Below are 15,431 nucleotides of genomic sequence, written 5' to 3' on the forward strand. Positions count from 1 at the left end.
ATCATCTCTTTTACTTTGATAATTTATACGTAACTTTCGATACCCATTCTAATGACTTGTAAACACAATAAATGAGAAATAAGAGTGACGTATTTTTAATTTTGAAGATAATTTTTTATCTCAATGTTCATCATTATTATAATATATACATTTCTAAAATTTCATAAAGATCCATTCAGTACTACTGATTTGTCACTTTCTCACTTTCTAGAACAATAAACTTATTGATTTTTCAAAATGTCGATTGGTGGCATGATCCAATTTGTTGAAAAAAATTAAAGATCGATTGCTGATAATGAGAGAATGAATTATTTCTAAGAAATAATTGAATATTTTTCAATAAATTTTGAACTTCTTTCATTCCATCACAGGTAAGGGTGGATTTACAATGGAGGCATTTGTTCTCATAAGAATTTTCAAAGTCTATAAATCAGTAAATTATGACGACAGATTTAAGTAGGGGATAAAAAAAAATTCTGCCACTATTATACCCACACAAAAAAATTCTCTCATAATTGCCTCCGTAATCATTTTTTTAACTCTTAGTTGGCACAAAAAAATTTCTACTCTTGATTACCCCACACGTGCAAAATCCTGGCTACACTAATGGTGCGGGTTCGATCACGACGCCAATTAATTTTTGACCATTTTCCAAAGAGTCGCGTTAATTGACTTACTTTGTTTTTTTAACCCTACGCTCACAGAACCGTAGATCCTTTGCTTCGGGATACTCATTAACAGATCGTTATGGTTTTGTACGGTTCTGTAAGGGAAAAAAGTGAAGGAATTTGGGGTCCTTTTATCTGGGAAAATTCTAGCGTCAAACGAACGATTGAGATGCGAAGAAATTCCTTCCCAAGAAAACGCATCCCAAGGAGTTCTATATTCCTCCTGCCCATCTCAGCCGTTCGATGGAATTAGAAGAGTCCTTTTCACGAAAAATTCAAAATTGAGTCTCATGATCTCATCACTCATGCTTTTCTCAAAGCCGAGACTAGGGCTTCCAACGGTCGTCTCTCTCTCTCTCTTTTTTTGTAATTTGGACCTTCATATAGTTTGATTTCTTCGAAATTAAGATTCACTCAATCTTTCTCCTCTGTAATTTGTCTTTAAAGACCTTAATCTAGGTCTAATTTCTTTGAAATTAAAAAATGGCGAAAGATGGGGTAATCGTGCTAGAGATCTGGTCTTCGTCTGACGAAGAAGACGAAAGTCCTCTAAGAACCCTTTTTCGTTCTTCCACAAAGAAGAATTTCGCCATAAAAGAAGAAAAAAAGAAGAGATGGATCGATGATGATGACGACTGTTTTATCCTAGATTTTGATCCATTTGAGTCAATCGATTTATCAAGCAAGCTCTCCATTATCGACGAAGCTCAAGAGGTCTCCATCGTAGCTGAACGAGGTCAGGTACGTACGTTTGATGGCATTAAACCCTAATTTTTTATCTGATTTACATTTACCTCCTTCATTAATGTTGCTTATTTATTAAATGTAGACCTGCTCATCTGCCTTCCCTGTCTTTAAACTTTAGGTTATTTCAATATACCACTCAATATCTAGGTGAATATTTGGGAGAATCCTGTGTTTCCAAATTGATGAACTTGATCCGTCGTCTTATGTGAGAGACTAATTGAAATGACTTAAATGCTCTCTTCTTCAACCCTTTATCCAAAAACCCTTGAATTTTCTTCCAAAAATTCATCATCATCCTTCATCCTCAAGATCCCTTCTCCTTCAAACCTTAAGAACAAGGTAGGAATTTTGGGGAAGTTGAAGACAATGGATATATGGCAAGAAAAATCAAGGGTTTTAGCCAGAGATTGAAAAGACAAATTAAATGAATAATGCAATCTTATGTTGATCCTTTAATGCCAAAAAAAAACAAAAAAATGTTATACAATAGTTTTGTAAGGGCATTTTGATAAATAACTTCTTGAAGTTTCGTGATATTTAATAAAATTTTTTTTTTTTTTTTAATTATGGGTAAGCTGGACTTGAACCCACCACCTTAAAGTTGTTTGCAACGTGTCAAACCAACTGAGCTATGGGTCTGAGCCTTTTTTTTATTTATGATGGGGGGTGTCCAGACCCATAGGCTCGCTGAGCATGGGTGAGGCAATTTGGCCTCTTAGATATCTTGCCCTCAAATATCCCCCCGGCGCCCAGAGTACATGCAATACCCTACAAACTAAACATACTAGGTAATCGTTTCTTATTACCATAGAACCTTTACTTTTTCACAATAAAGAACATATTTTAATTATAATGGAAAATATGGAAAACTCTTCATTGTAAAAGTTGTTATGGTTCCATTGAAGTCTTGAACGTTAACATTCCCTGTTTTAGATATTTGTATATTTTTTTTTGTTTTCAGATTGCTTAAAAAACAATCCAAACCTAATCAAGTCCATCAGTCGGATATTTCTAACCATCCAACTATTTTTGTTCCTTTAAACATCAAAGTTTTTTATACTGGATGGTTAAATTGGGTTAAATTGCTAATCGATTTTTTCTCAAAGAAGATCCAAAACGAGGAGCATTGATGGAACTGAACATACTAGTAAGGCTATTTTTTTTTTCCTCCGTTTGAATCTTTGTAGTTTATCAATCTTGACCAATTAAAGGGAGATTTATGCAACAATAGGTACTAGTATCTATAAACCAACCAATTACTCCAAAAGACCGATCTGTTGGAGAAGGGGAGAACAATGAATATAAGAGGGTCAAGGGGCTAGACTGGGGTATGATACACCCGAGAGTGGAGGGAAATATACATTCAACACTCCCCCTCACCCATAAGGGTGGAAAGATTTGATACCATATTAACCAACCAATTACTCTAAAAGACCGATCTGTTGGAGAAGGGGAGAACAATGAATATAAGAGGGTCACGGGGCTTGACTGGGGTATGATACACCCGAGAGTGGAGGAAAATATACACTCAACAGTATCTGCACATATATATATATATATATATATATATACCACTACCTAATGTTTCCTGGTGGGTCTTATTCATTTCTTTCAAAAAGTCAAACGAATTACCCCCAAAATGTTTTGAATTCAAAAATAAGTGTTGAATACATTATATTAATGAATGTCCTTAATGATATATTATAAGGGATTGGATTGCACCATTTATGGGTTCATGTCAGTGACTATTTTAATAGTGGGTAGTGATTTCTTTGGGATTGTTGATGATGATGCGTTGTTGTCTTTCCAAGGTTGCTTGTCGAGACTACCCACATTCAAGACATCTATGCGTGAAATTTCCTTTCAATGAGACGCCTCACAGCAGCTACTGCGAGAAGGTACTCCCTGACCTTTTGTTTTATTTTACCAAGTTGCCCTTATTTATCAGTCTCGTGCCAGTGATAGTGAGTGCAAATCTAGAATTATTAGTGTTAGTTGAAGGGTTTTATGATAAGTAGAACCAAGACAAAGTTTGTGGAGTGTAAATACGTATCGACATCCATGGAGAGAAACGTCTAGTAAAAATTGATGGTCTAAAATTATTGGAAGGTGTGGCTTGGTCAAAAAGCATAATGTTGTTAGTAGATTGAGCGTAGCAGAGATGAAGATGTTGATGTCGATGATTAAAACGACTTGGAAAAAAAATAGACAGTGTGGGCGTATTCGAGAAAAAAATAGATGATAAACTCGGGGAAAATGTCAATTATGATGGTGTGGGCATGTTCAACCAAGGCTGATTATAGTCCTAATGAGAAGGACCATCCAAGTTGAAGGCTCTAAAAGAGAGGAAGGAATGCCCAAAAGAATCATTTTTCGAGATAGTGGACAGAATTGAATGTAGGGACAGGATCCATTTTGATGACACCAAATCTTTGGGATACTCTCTGTGTGTGGGCCATATACAACTATAGAGGCATATCTTCTATTCATTTGAGTTCTAAAAGAGCTCTAGACCAGATGGTTAAAATCATGAGCCTTGTATGTTTATTTGGGCTATGTCCAATATAAGAGTTTCCCTACAATTAAACTGCACTAATTCTATATGAGAATGATTGTTTGGAGGAATTAAATGTCCCTCCACAAAATCTTTTTTGCCATTCAATTTCAACTAGAAATATATTATATTGATGAATGTCTTAAAGCTGTTTTTATGTAGTTCATTATCTCAATTCACATTATTTTTAACTTTTTTTTAATAGAAGTGAAGGGTTTTGGTTTCCTTAATTCTATACATGTAAACTTGTTTTTACAAGACAAGCTAAGATGGTTTAATGATTGCAGTGCTACTGCTACGTGTGCGATTCAAATGCACCTTGCGAATCCTGGTCAGATGGCATTTCAATGGGACACTGCCATGCAACGGAGAATGACCCCAAATGGAAACACCTGAGGAGATTCACTAGAACAGTTCCTGCAGCATGAGAAACAACTCAATTATAACTCATTAAAATGTCGGTCACTTTGGTTCTGGAATTCTATTAATGTAACTTAAGGCAAATTTGGCCAGAGTACAGGTTGATGGAATTTGAAGAAAGTGCAGAGGTTCCAGTACACCTCTTGGATGCCTTCTTTTGTATTTTGGGTTAACAAATGAGGTTTACATTTGATATGTCTTATAAGAAATCTCTGCATAATAGTTTATAGAAATGGTGTACGTTCGATATTTTACTCAATTTATGTCTATTTTGTCTCTTGTCACGAAAGTCATTATCTCTAATTACCCCAAAGTCCTTTCTTGTTTTTAAGGTTTGAACATTGATAGAATCTTAACGTTGGAGATCGGGGAAAATGATTGAAGTTGAAAATAATGCATTTTTTGAGAAAATCATGAGTTTTTGGCAAGAAGTTGAAGATCATGTGGTATCCTATCCGGAAAATATAACAAGGAATTGGATATGTCATGACTTTTGAGTCCTCAAGGCAAGACAGTACTTTTGGACAAGTATGAAACGAGGGAATTTTGTGGGGAAAATGTAAGTGTGTTCTATAAAAGGTTAAGGTGATAATGAAAATTATAGAATGAAGATAGGGCTGAACGGATTCAAAATATTTACCAAAGTGATTAAAGAGTTTGAATATGACTGATTTTTGGGAGAAAAAATAGGGCTAGATCATTTTTAATTGGTCTTATTATAAGAGTGAGGTAAAAAGGGGCATGTCAACAGTTTCTAAAAATAGGGATGTCTCAATTTGGGAGAAAAATTAGGGCTTTTTGGTTACAGGTTTAAGTTGGTTACTTATATCATTTTGCATTAATCTATAATTTAAGACCGAGGTCAAAGGGTCATGTCATCAGTTTCAAAACATAGGGATGTCTCAAATATTAACCAAAATGTCGAGGGGCATGTGCAAATCACCCAAAAAATTTATGTCATTCATGAGAAAAGTCCAAAATAGCATGTAAAACTAAAAAGAAATTTAAACGCCGCTGCCGGGGATCGAACCCGGGTCACCCGCGTGACAGGCGGGAATACTCACCACTATACTACAACGACATGTTAATGGTAGAATCTAATTCTTAATAAAATACCTATAAAACTATAGTAAAATTTGCATTTTTTTTTATTATTATAATGAACATTTGCTTCTGTTTATCATCAAGAGTCACACAAAATGAATCTTAAAAGGCATCTGATGGTGAAACTTTGGACGGCATTACTTCTTGACCTCTATCGATAATTGATTCGCTATTTATATTTTTAATTTATAACTGATTAGTGGTTTCTCAGGTCCTAACTCTGATTGATCCCTCAAAATCAAACGAAATGTATGATCATGACGACTTAATCTTTTGGCCTATAATAGTTAACTGTACTACAGGAAGTTGTATAGCTAACCAATAAGAACATGAGTCAGAAAGCCAATAGAAATTCCCCTCATTTATAGCAAACATTTGTAAAAGATTCCAAGCAAACAAACATTTGTTCTTTCACTTGTATTTCTCCACGTACAAATTTATTACATTTGTCCATGTGTGTGGGGAGGGAGAGGAAGGTTCTCGACAGTAGGCCATAGTTTCATCAACCACAATAAGAAAAAAAAGGTATTCATGTCTTTCACCAATCAAAAACTAAACCCACTTTAGTTCTGACGCATTGATGATTGCATGTGGATGCTTATCTGATTGGGTCCACTTTACATTGAGATAATGCTGAAATAAGATAAGAAATTGGGGGTGTAATAGGTAAAACTTGGGGTGCCATTATGTCTTTTAAACTTATAGATGCATAATTTTTCAACAACATAAAGAAATTTTTTTTTTATTTTTTTATTTGCTGCTTTAGAGACCTCAACTTACACCATCTTCTAACTTGGGCTATAAGCAGTCTTCATCGCTAATGATCAAACCATGTCAATCGACTTTCTCATAATCGAACTACAAACAATTTCACAAAGCACGTTGGCTCCTTATTTTATAATTCGTTTTCCGAGATACCCATCTCAGTATCCTCATTTATACTTCATCAATCTTTGAACATTTTATCTCTTAATTACTCAATACACATCAGTGATCAGTCCTTTTTAATGTCAAACCCTACAAAGCAATAAATACAAGAACATGTTATATTTTATTTTGCGGATGAAAATTTTGATGAGATGTTAAAGATACCCAGTCTGTAATGTTCTCTTTAGCTTGAGATAATAATAGAGTGGGTGGGCTGCCAGCCACGACCACAACTTTTGTCCCCAAAAATGTGTCCAATCAATAGTTTGTCTCCAACCATTTTGAGACTTTAGAGAGATTTTTTCTCTATTTTTAACGAGGAACCCTAAAATTCAGATCATCCCTGCAACCAAAAAACATATTTTCCTTCTCATTATAAACATTGTTCCAGCAATTTCTTCATAAGTTGTATGTGAAATAGTTATTTATGAACATTATGGCATAAATCTTATTTAAAATGTGGTGTACAATGTGTCTTGGACTTGAACACATAAATCTTATTTTCTTCATTTTAGATTTTGATTATTGATTTTCAAATTGAAAAATAATGTTGGAGATTGGGTTTGACCTCTACTAAACGATTTATCTCTTACCAAGTATTTTTAGCATTTGGAAAGCAAGCTTACATTGATTACTTCTTCATTATATTGGGAAATTAGATTTATTTATGTTCAATCCAAATTCTCTGCATACAACAATCTCAACAAAACATAAAGATAATACAAAGAGAAATCATCACAAAGTAGTTTGTATAAAAATGACTTGTACAAGAAGAGTCTTACACCATTAACTAATAACCAAAGTGAATCATAATTCAATAATAATAAAATAATTTCTCCATGCAAAGAAGGAAGACTGAATATATAAAAAATACAATTATAGAGGTTACCACTCCTCTCCATGAAACTTGAATACAAAAGGTTTAAAAAAAAAAAAAACACATCAGATAAAAATTACCATAACATAGACCCTCCTTTATATTTTTCACTAATCTGAAAACCTCAAGCAAGAAGAATAAAACAATGCAAATTATGAAACAATATAGAATCAGATAGACTTGCCTGAGCTTCCGACCCTTGACACGCTATGCGGTGCCACGCCATGTTTGATTTTCCTACTTGTTGGTGCTGCCCTTTTTCTTCAATAAGTTTCCAAACTTATGAAGCAATGGTTTCTTCTTCCTTGGCTGTAGTTGCTTTGTTGGAGGACTACTACTCCCATTGTCCATGTTCTCTGTTGATGATAACCCATTTAGCTGATCGAAGCCATCATCATCCACTTTCGTGTCAAGTTCCTCTTCAAACAATTCCGGCTCAACCTCCTTGTCGGGCAATAAGTCTTTCTCACCAATCTTGCAATTCTCCCACATTGTAGTCTCCACCTCCCCCGAGTCACCTTCTTCTTCTTCTACTTCATCTTCTTCCCTTTCTTTTTGATTTCCATTCCCATTCTCTACCACCTTCGAGAGATCTTTGTCTCTCTCGGATTTGTCAGGTTGTCGAGATGGAATTTCCTCCACATTTGATTTCTCCTCTTCTCTTCGTTCTCCGTTCTCTGCTGAGAATTCTACCACCTTGGGAAGCAAATCATAATCTTTCTCACTATCTGAGAGATCCTCATTTTCTTCGGTTGTCTTCTTGGCTGAAGATTCTTCTTCAAGTAACTTAGACAAGTCTTTGACTTTCTCGAGAGCGAAGTCTTCTCTGATTCGAAGATCCTCATTCTCTTGGGCGATGCTCCGTAATTCATTCTCTTTGTCTAATAACTTCTCCTTAAGTATCACACTCTGAGCTATAACTTCATCAACAACACCTTTCAGAGAACCCACCTCAGATTTGGCTTGTTTTAGGCTATTCTGCATCTCGACTCCTTCTTTCTTGGCGATTGTTGCTTCTTCCTCGGCTTCTTTGAGCAAACTAATCAGCCTATCTTTTTCTTTTTTGAGAGAAGATGTTTCTTCTTCTGATTTCTTTAATAAATTCATGAAATTGAGCTCTTTCTGATCCCACGCAGCCTTGGAATCCTCAATTTCAAGCTTCGATTGAAGAGTGGTGTTTGTAAGGAGATCGATCTCATGCTTTGCCTCGTCCAACATGGATTCGTACTTTTCATTCTTAGCTTTCAAAACCAACTTCAGATCTTCTATTTGAGTCTCGGCATTTTCAAGCTCAGTTTGACTTGATAAAAGCTTCTCTTTTACTTCTCTTGCTTCAGAGGAAACTTCATGCAAGGCCGAAGCTAAGCTTTCCATAGCCTTCTTACTCTTATCTTCCTCATCTCTAGAAGCTTCAAGCTCATTTATAAGATTGTTCTTATCCTCTAATAGGCTTTGAACACTAGACGCTGCGAGCTTCTCATTGTTCAAAGCTTGCATTTTTTCCTCCTTTAATGTTTCGAGCTCCACGTTTAGTAATTCAACCATTCTTGCCATTTCCGAGGACTCTTGTTTAGCCGTATAAAAACGTTGTTTTGATTCTTCAAGATCTTTTCTTTGTCTCCCAATTGACATCTCTAAGGAGTCCACCTTTTCTCTAAGAGAAGCAACCTCGGAATCCGTAACTTGCAACAATTCACTTTTCCCCTCTATCTGTTCCATCAATGAAGCCAAAGACTCCGATGCAGATCTCTCTGATTGTTTTGCTTCATAGACCTGAGTCTCCAACTTTCGTGCCTTCATCTGTAGTTCCTCCACCATGTTACCCGCATTTGATTCGGCCTTTCTTGCAATATCCAACTCAACTCTAAGTTTTTCAATCAAAACTTCCGTCTCAGCCAACTTCCCCTTGGAAACTTTTGCTTTCTCGAGTTCTTGTTTTAGATAATCCACCTCAGTATTCAACGTTTTGACCAATTCAGTCGTTTCATTGGCTTCTAGTTTAGAATCAAGTAAGGCTTTCACCTTACTCAATTCCACGGAGAGAAACTCCACTTTCTCAGCATTGACTTCCGCAATCTTGGTTGCTTCATCAACATGGCTCAGAGCCTCATTTTTTGTGTCCAAAGTCATGGCCAGCTCATCCTTCACTCGTTGAAGCTCTTGGGTTGTAGACATCAGAGTGGTCACGTCCGTAGCATGTTGGTTGCGGACTGCCTCCATTTCTTTCTTCCATTCATCTTCCCTCTTCTGAGCTGCCTCAATTCCCGTTTGCTCCAACTCGTCAGCCCGAAACTTCTCAATCTCGGTAGTCTCCTCGGCTCGCTTTTGAGCGACAAGGGCTTCCCCAAGCTTGTCATTTGCTTCGCCAGCCAATCTCTTCACTTCCTTCAACTCCTCGAGAGTCTCAACTTTCTCCTTCTCAACCGAAGCGAGCTGTTCTTTTAACTTCTTAAGATCTTCCTGAACTTGATTCAATTGTACCTGCAACTCTGATCCTTTCGACGTGCGCATCTGTTGTTTCTACAATCAAAATCAAATCTAATTTAGATAAAAATGATGAATTGTGAGTAATAAAAGATTGAGGTTGCATAAGTTCTTCATCCCACTTACATCAGGTGTAGTTGTGGTCCTAGGGGATCGGCGTTCGACATTGGGTTTTGAATCAACTAATCTTGGGGCTCGATCATTCAAAGAACGTGAATTGAGTCGGGGCGAAGATGAATCAGGATCTGATTTTGCTACTCCCCTGCTTGGTTTGATCACTTTTGGGGTTGGTGGGGTGGTTTTTTTGTGTGAAGCTTCAGATAAACCAGTTCTGTTCAAGACCCATTTCTCAGAGATCAAAATCCATTAAAAAAAATTAAAATACAAAATGCAAGTGAACTGAAAACACAAATAATTCTAAAAGTCAAGAATTACTAAGAAAGTGAGCACCTGAAAGATGCCAAAATGAAGAAACACCCCCCCCCCCCAACCTTCCCAAAAAAAAAAAAAAACCTAATCAACATAATTCCATAACCAGATCAAATCTGAACCTATTTAAACAAATTTCAAAAAAATAAAATAAAAATTCAAATGAAAGTGAACCCAGAAATAAGTCGTGTCCAAAAAAACAATCCTAAGCTCAAGAACAAGGGTAAAAAAAAAAAAGACGAATCCATATTAGTCTGATCAAACAACAAAATAGATAGAATGAAGGAAAACCCATATTAAAATCAAGCTCAAAACAGAAGAGAAAGTCAAGAAAATTAATTACCCAAATCAGATTCAAACAACCAAGAAGATAAAAGAACAATAACACAAATGAATGATTACCCAAAGAAAAGAATCAAGAAAATGAACTCAAAACATTAAGAAACAGTGAACCCACATAAGATCTAGAGTGGGATATGTGTACACTTACTTGGATTTTGAAGAAAGCATGTCTCTTTTGCAACAGAGAGAGAGAGAGAGTTTATTTGTGGTTTTTGCTAAAGAGGGTGAGTTGTTGTAGACGAACTGCTAAAACGCCGACATTGTAAGAGAATTTGGAGGATTTTGGGAGAATTGAAACTTGAAACAGATTTCTTTTACAACAGAAGAAATTAAAGCAGGTAATTATTTCAGTTGTTCTGTCTCTCAAGTCTCAAGTCCCCAGAGAAGTTGTTGTTCTCTCTTTCTCTCATGTGAAACTACCAAATTGACCTTACTTCACCCTATCTCAATTATGAAAAGACAGGAAATAACCGATCCAGCTTGTTAAGACCTAAATGACGAATTTACCCATAACCTTCCACTGCTTGCTTGAGCTTAGACATCCCATAGCTTTTTATAACTACATTCTAAAGAGATGCTATTGGCACCTAATTTTTACTTATTACACTCCAATTAAAAATAAAGTAAGTAAGGTGAGTTACCATGTCATGCACAAAAATTCCGGTTATAGTAAATTGTTCATTTTAATTTTTAAAACATATTTTTCAAGTGAATTTGTCACTTTTGTAATCAATGATTTCACCGACACATTAATAGTGAACTTGAACTTAACTACTGAAATTATTTGACTGAGAGTTATAATGTTTTGTAATATTAATATTTTAATTTTTAATTAAGGTGTGATAAATAATTTAAAAAATTGGGGTGGAATAAATAAAATTTGGAGTGCTAATAGAAACTCTCTTTTATACCTTACTTCTAAACAACAAGAGTAAATAAATTTGAGAGTTGCTATTAACACTCTAACTTTTACTTAATACATCTCAATTAAAAATAAAGAACATAAGTGAATGATTAAGAACAAATAATAGTTGGATTGCCAATAGAAATTCTTTCTTTTCTTTTCTTTTCTTTTTTTTGACTAGATTTCTATTTTTAATACTAGGATTTTATATGAGCCTAATCATAATTGTAAATAGCTACACAAATCAGTTGAACTAGTGTCGTAATGTTTTATAATTTGAGCCAAATCTTTGTAATGTTTGTAGGATATATTTTAATATTTAATTGGGGTGTGATAAATAATTTAAGAAATTGGAGGTAATAAGTATAAGTGGGAGTGCCAATAGTAGTTCTCTAGATCTAGAGAATTAAATAGATTTAAAAAATGTAATATATCTTTTTCTAAAATTTTATGATCATAACCTAGACTAAAATCTAGATAACTTAAAATTCAAGAGGAAATCCGGGAGAGAAAAATAAACTAAGGATTGAAATAAAGAGAGGGCGATGTGATAATTTTTTTTTTCTAAAATTTCATGATTGTATCCGCGACTAAAATCTAGGTAACTTAAAATTCAATAGGGAATCCATGAGAGAAAAGACACAAGGGTTTGAAATAAAGAGAGGGCGAGTGGATCCTTTGTAGTACGTTTTCCTGCAATTCTCTGTTGTGGTATTTGACGGTTGAGGGAGGGCCACATCATAGTTACACAAAATCTCATTCGTTAAAAAACTGAAGTTCAAGAACCGTTCATTTTCAAAGACTTTATCAAACTTAAAAATTTGTCTTTTTTAAAAAAATCTGATTTACATCATTATCCTTACAAGACTGTGGTGTTAGATTTTCTTTTAAACTTGTTAATCTCTATTATTTATATAAAAAAAAATCACTATAGGAATTAAAGGAAAATTGTACTACAAAGCATCGGCTCCCGATTTAGAAGTGGTTCTCTTTGTTGGGAACGGTTGATTTATTGAAAGGTGCATATAATGGTTGATGACTACTAAGTTTTACCATCTAACTATCATCTAATTGGGTTGATTTTTTTAATATAGGTACTATTAGTAAGATCACTACATGCAAACCACATAGATATACATTGTTTGTTTGTTTTTTTTTTTTTTTTTTTTCTTCTTTCGAAAACGACCAATCAACAAGTCTACACCCAAGATACCCATTTTGCCTAAAACCTATCAAATGTGATGATCCTACGCAGAAGAAATACAAACATTGGCACATGGTTTGCTTTGACAGAGACGCTCTCAAGTTTTCCAAGGATATATTGTTCATATGCTATAATAAATGTTATATATTGTTCATATGCAATAATAAATAGAACATTTATTATAGCAATCCTAAATGACTAAAACCCATATATGCTGTGTGATAATAAAAGGTTGGCATGCAAAAATAATTGGTGTGCTATAAGAAAATATAGAGTCTGACAGTAGTTCTTTAATTAAAAATCAATTGATTCAATAAGTACAAAAACTTTTGATCTCTATTTTTTTAATGATATTTTCGAGATACCCAATGATCAATCCTCACTTAAGGATTTATGAATAATATGTCGTAATGAAGGTGCCAACTTACTAACTTGATTAAAGTCTACATGTTTTGTACCATGACCTTGGCTCAAAATCTGCCTTCATGTATCAATTAGTACCCACTAAATCGCTTGCTTATCGGTAGGAGTAGATTAATTTTTCATCAATTTTGCCTTTATATGCAATAGGTTGCACAAATTGGTGAGAGTATGTCATGTTTCATTTCGTTTATTAGTTTTAGTGATTTTTGGGTGTCACTCTTCATTTTTTGTGGAGGAGATGGCTAAGGTATTTTGATTCTTAGTCCACCACATTTTAGTAGGTTTAAATATTCCTAATTATGGATTGACCCATTTTATAAAGTGTGTGGATCATATTGGATCGTTGATTTTATTCATTAAGTCCCATGCCTTGATCACGATGTGTTGTTGCATTGGCGGGTATGGTGCCATTAATTATTAGAGATCATTTTTGGAGGCCACTGGTGGTTGCAACTAGATATGCTCACCCAATTTCTATTAGGCAACTAGTGGCTGTAGCTAGAGGTGCTCACCTAATTTTTATGAATAGTATGAATGCACGTGATAAATCACACGTGACTGATATAGCAATGTCATAGAAAAGTATATCTTTTTTCTTGTGTACCCCCCCCCCCCCCCCGGGGCCACACACACAAAAAAAAAAAGATCTATGGTTATGTGCCATTGTCATGTCAATCACGTACAAATTGCGTATGATTTACCATGTGCATTCATCATGACTCAATTTAATTTCTTTCCATGAGGTATCAATTATTTAGGGTAGAATTAGTTAGCTTTGAAATTTGAAATATTATGTTGGCCATCAATTTTTGGGTGTTGTACAGTTCTTTTCATGAAATATATATATATATTAGGAATGCTAATATCCGATACTTCATGGGGACGTTAGTATTGTTCAATACTTTTTGTTTTTTTATATAATACCCCTATTTATTTTGTTTTTTAATGAAACAAATAAGGGTATACTAGTCTCTTACACAATAAATACTTGTTTACATAATAAATGTTATGAGTATTTAAGTATTTTGAATTAAAAATCTTTGTTGTAGTAAATATTTTAACAATCAATGTCAACATAATAAATACATTTATTTATAACATAATAAATATACTTATTGTATAAAAAACTAACTTACCATTGTATTTTTCACTAAAAAACAAAACAATGAGGGATATTATTGGAAAAATAAGTATTGAATAATGCTAACGTCCTCATGAGTTCTTGGACGTTAGCATTTCCCTATATATATATATTAATTATTAAAAGAGTTCTTTCCTATTTCTTTTTCATATGATTTGAGAATGATAGTTTTTGAAGTTTTTTTTGTGATTTATGATGTCTGGATGGGGTCAATGACCCATGCAACTCTTTTTTGAAAAAAAAAAAAAAAAAAAACTTTCATATATTACTCTACACATTTCGAGTTTGATTGGATGCTCGACGATTTTCAAACTCAATTTTGTAAGTTGAGAAGTTCTCTAGTATAATTGGCTTAGATTCATTCTCAATTATATATTTTTTTCTTCCCTTACGTTGTACTTGGATCGAGAGAAGGAGAGAAGAAGAGAAAAGAAAATGAATGAATTTCTCTCCGTTTCTCTTGTTTGGATTGTTAAGTGAGGAAAGAAAAAAAAATGTGAGTTTTCTTTTTCTCCAAAAATGAAGAGAAGATGAGAGAAATGGACAAAAACTCTTTTAAAATATTTTATAATTCCAATTTTATCTCAAGATCTCTTTTAAGATATTTTAAAATTTCAAAATTATCCCAACTCGTCTACTGTCAATCCAAGCATAGTGAAGAGAAATTGAGTTTCTCTTCTCTTCTCTAAATCCAAACATAGCCTTAGTTTCCTCTCCATTTTATTTATAATTAATCTTAAATCAGAGCTTTATCTTGTAATCGTTGTTGTATATGAATAGAATTTCAATTTTTATTTGTATGTTTGAGTTCTCCTGGGACGAATATCATCAAATTTGAAAATAATTATGTTTTAATGTTTTATTATATTTTAGCCCTTGACAACGAAAGACAGGGAGTAGCTAACCACCATCATTATTTTCTAACAAAAGGGCAATTATGTAAAATAAAGGCAACGCATAATTGTAGAAACTACAAGAGTCAAAGGGTAATTCAGTTGAACGCGAAAATCACGAGGGGTCAACTGTTTAAAAAAAAAGCAAAGAAAGAAGGGAAGATGAATGAAGCCTTCGGATTTCATTTGGCTATGTTGTAGCACCTATTATATTTTTAGCCACTCATTTTCCATAAATGCCACTCAACTTTTCCTTTTATAACGCTCATCCAATCTTTTAACATAGCTTGCCCAACTTCCTAATTGGGTAATTT

At 34.2% G+C, this 15,431-nt stretch overlaps 2 protein-coding genes and 1 non-coding gene across 6 annotated transcripts; 1 reads left to right on the forward strand and 2 right to left on the reverse strand.

Annotated features, from left to right (window-relative positions):
- Positions 1-865: 865 nt before the first annotated feature.
- LOC147408258 (RPM1 interacting protein 13-like) lies at positions 866-4,937 on the forward strand. Of its 2 annotated transcripts, XM_086437169.1 has the most exons (3): positions 991-1,409; positions 3,227-3,313; positions 4,257-4,928. In XM_086437169.1, the coding sequence occupies exons 1-3, from the start codon at positions 1,152-1,154 to the stop codon at positions 4,395-4,397; spliced, it is 486 nt and encodes a 161-aa protein (XP_086293295.1). In that variant the 5' UTR covers positions 991-1,151; the 3' UTR covers positions 4,398-4,928. The 2 variants fall into 2 exon arrangements, with proteins under 2 accessions (XP_086293296.1, XP_086293295.1); XM_086437170.1 differs by lacking the exon at positions 3,227-3,313 and having other exon boundaries at positions 866-1,409; positions 4,257-4,937.
- Positions 4,938-5,398: 461 nt separating this feature from the next.
- TRNAD-GUC (transfer RNA aspartic acid (anticodon GUC)) lies at positions 5,399-5,470 on the reverse strand. The gene has a single exon. It is a non-coding gene; the product is annotated as a tRNA-Asp (tRNA).
- A 477-nt stretch (positions 5,471-5,947) lies between these two features.
- Positions 5,948-10,976, reverse strand: LOC147408260 (WEB family protein At5g16730, chloroplastic-like). Of its 3 annotated transcripts, XR_015177011.1 has the most exons (4): positions 10,701-10,976; positions 9,908-10,112; positions 7,482-9,817; positions 5,948-6,763 (listed from the first exon to the last, which is right to left on the reverse strand). XR_015177011.1 is itself a non-coding variant. In XM_086437172.1 (3 exons), exons 1-3 carry the CDS (start codon positions 10,718-10,720, stop codon positions 7,535-7,537), a joined length of 2,508 nt encoding a protein of 835 aa, XP_086293298.1. In that variant the 5' UTR covers positions 10,721-10,976; the 3' UTR covers positions 7,153-7,534. The 3 variants fall into 3 exon arrangements, 2 of the variants coding, with proteins under 2 accessions (XP_086293298.1, XP_086293299.1); XM_086437172.1 differs by lacking the exon at positions 5,948-6,763 and having other exon boundaries at positions 7,153-9,817; XM_086437173.1 differs by lacking the exon at positions 5,948-6,763 and having other exon boundaries at positions 7,153-9,817; positions 10,668-10,975.
- Positions 10,977-15,431: the final 4,455 nt, after the last annotated feature.

This window comes from Akebia trifoliata, chromosome 3 (assembly GCF_017979445.1).
Source record: "Akebia trifoliata isolate Shusen 1 chromosome 3, ASM1797944v1, whole genome shotgun sequence".
Taxonomy (NCBI): Eukaryota; Viridiplantae; Streptophyta; class Magnoliopsida; order Ranunculales; family Lardizabalaceae; genus Akebia; species Akebia trifoliata.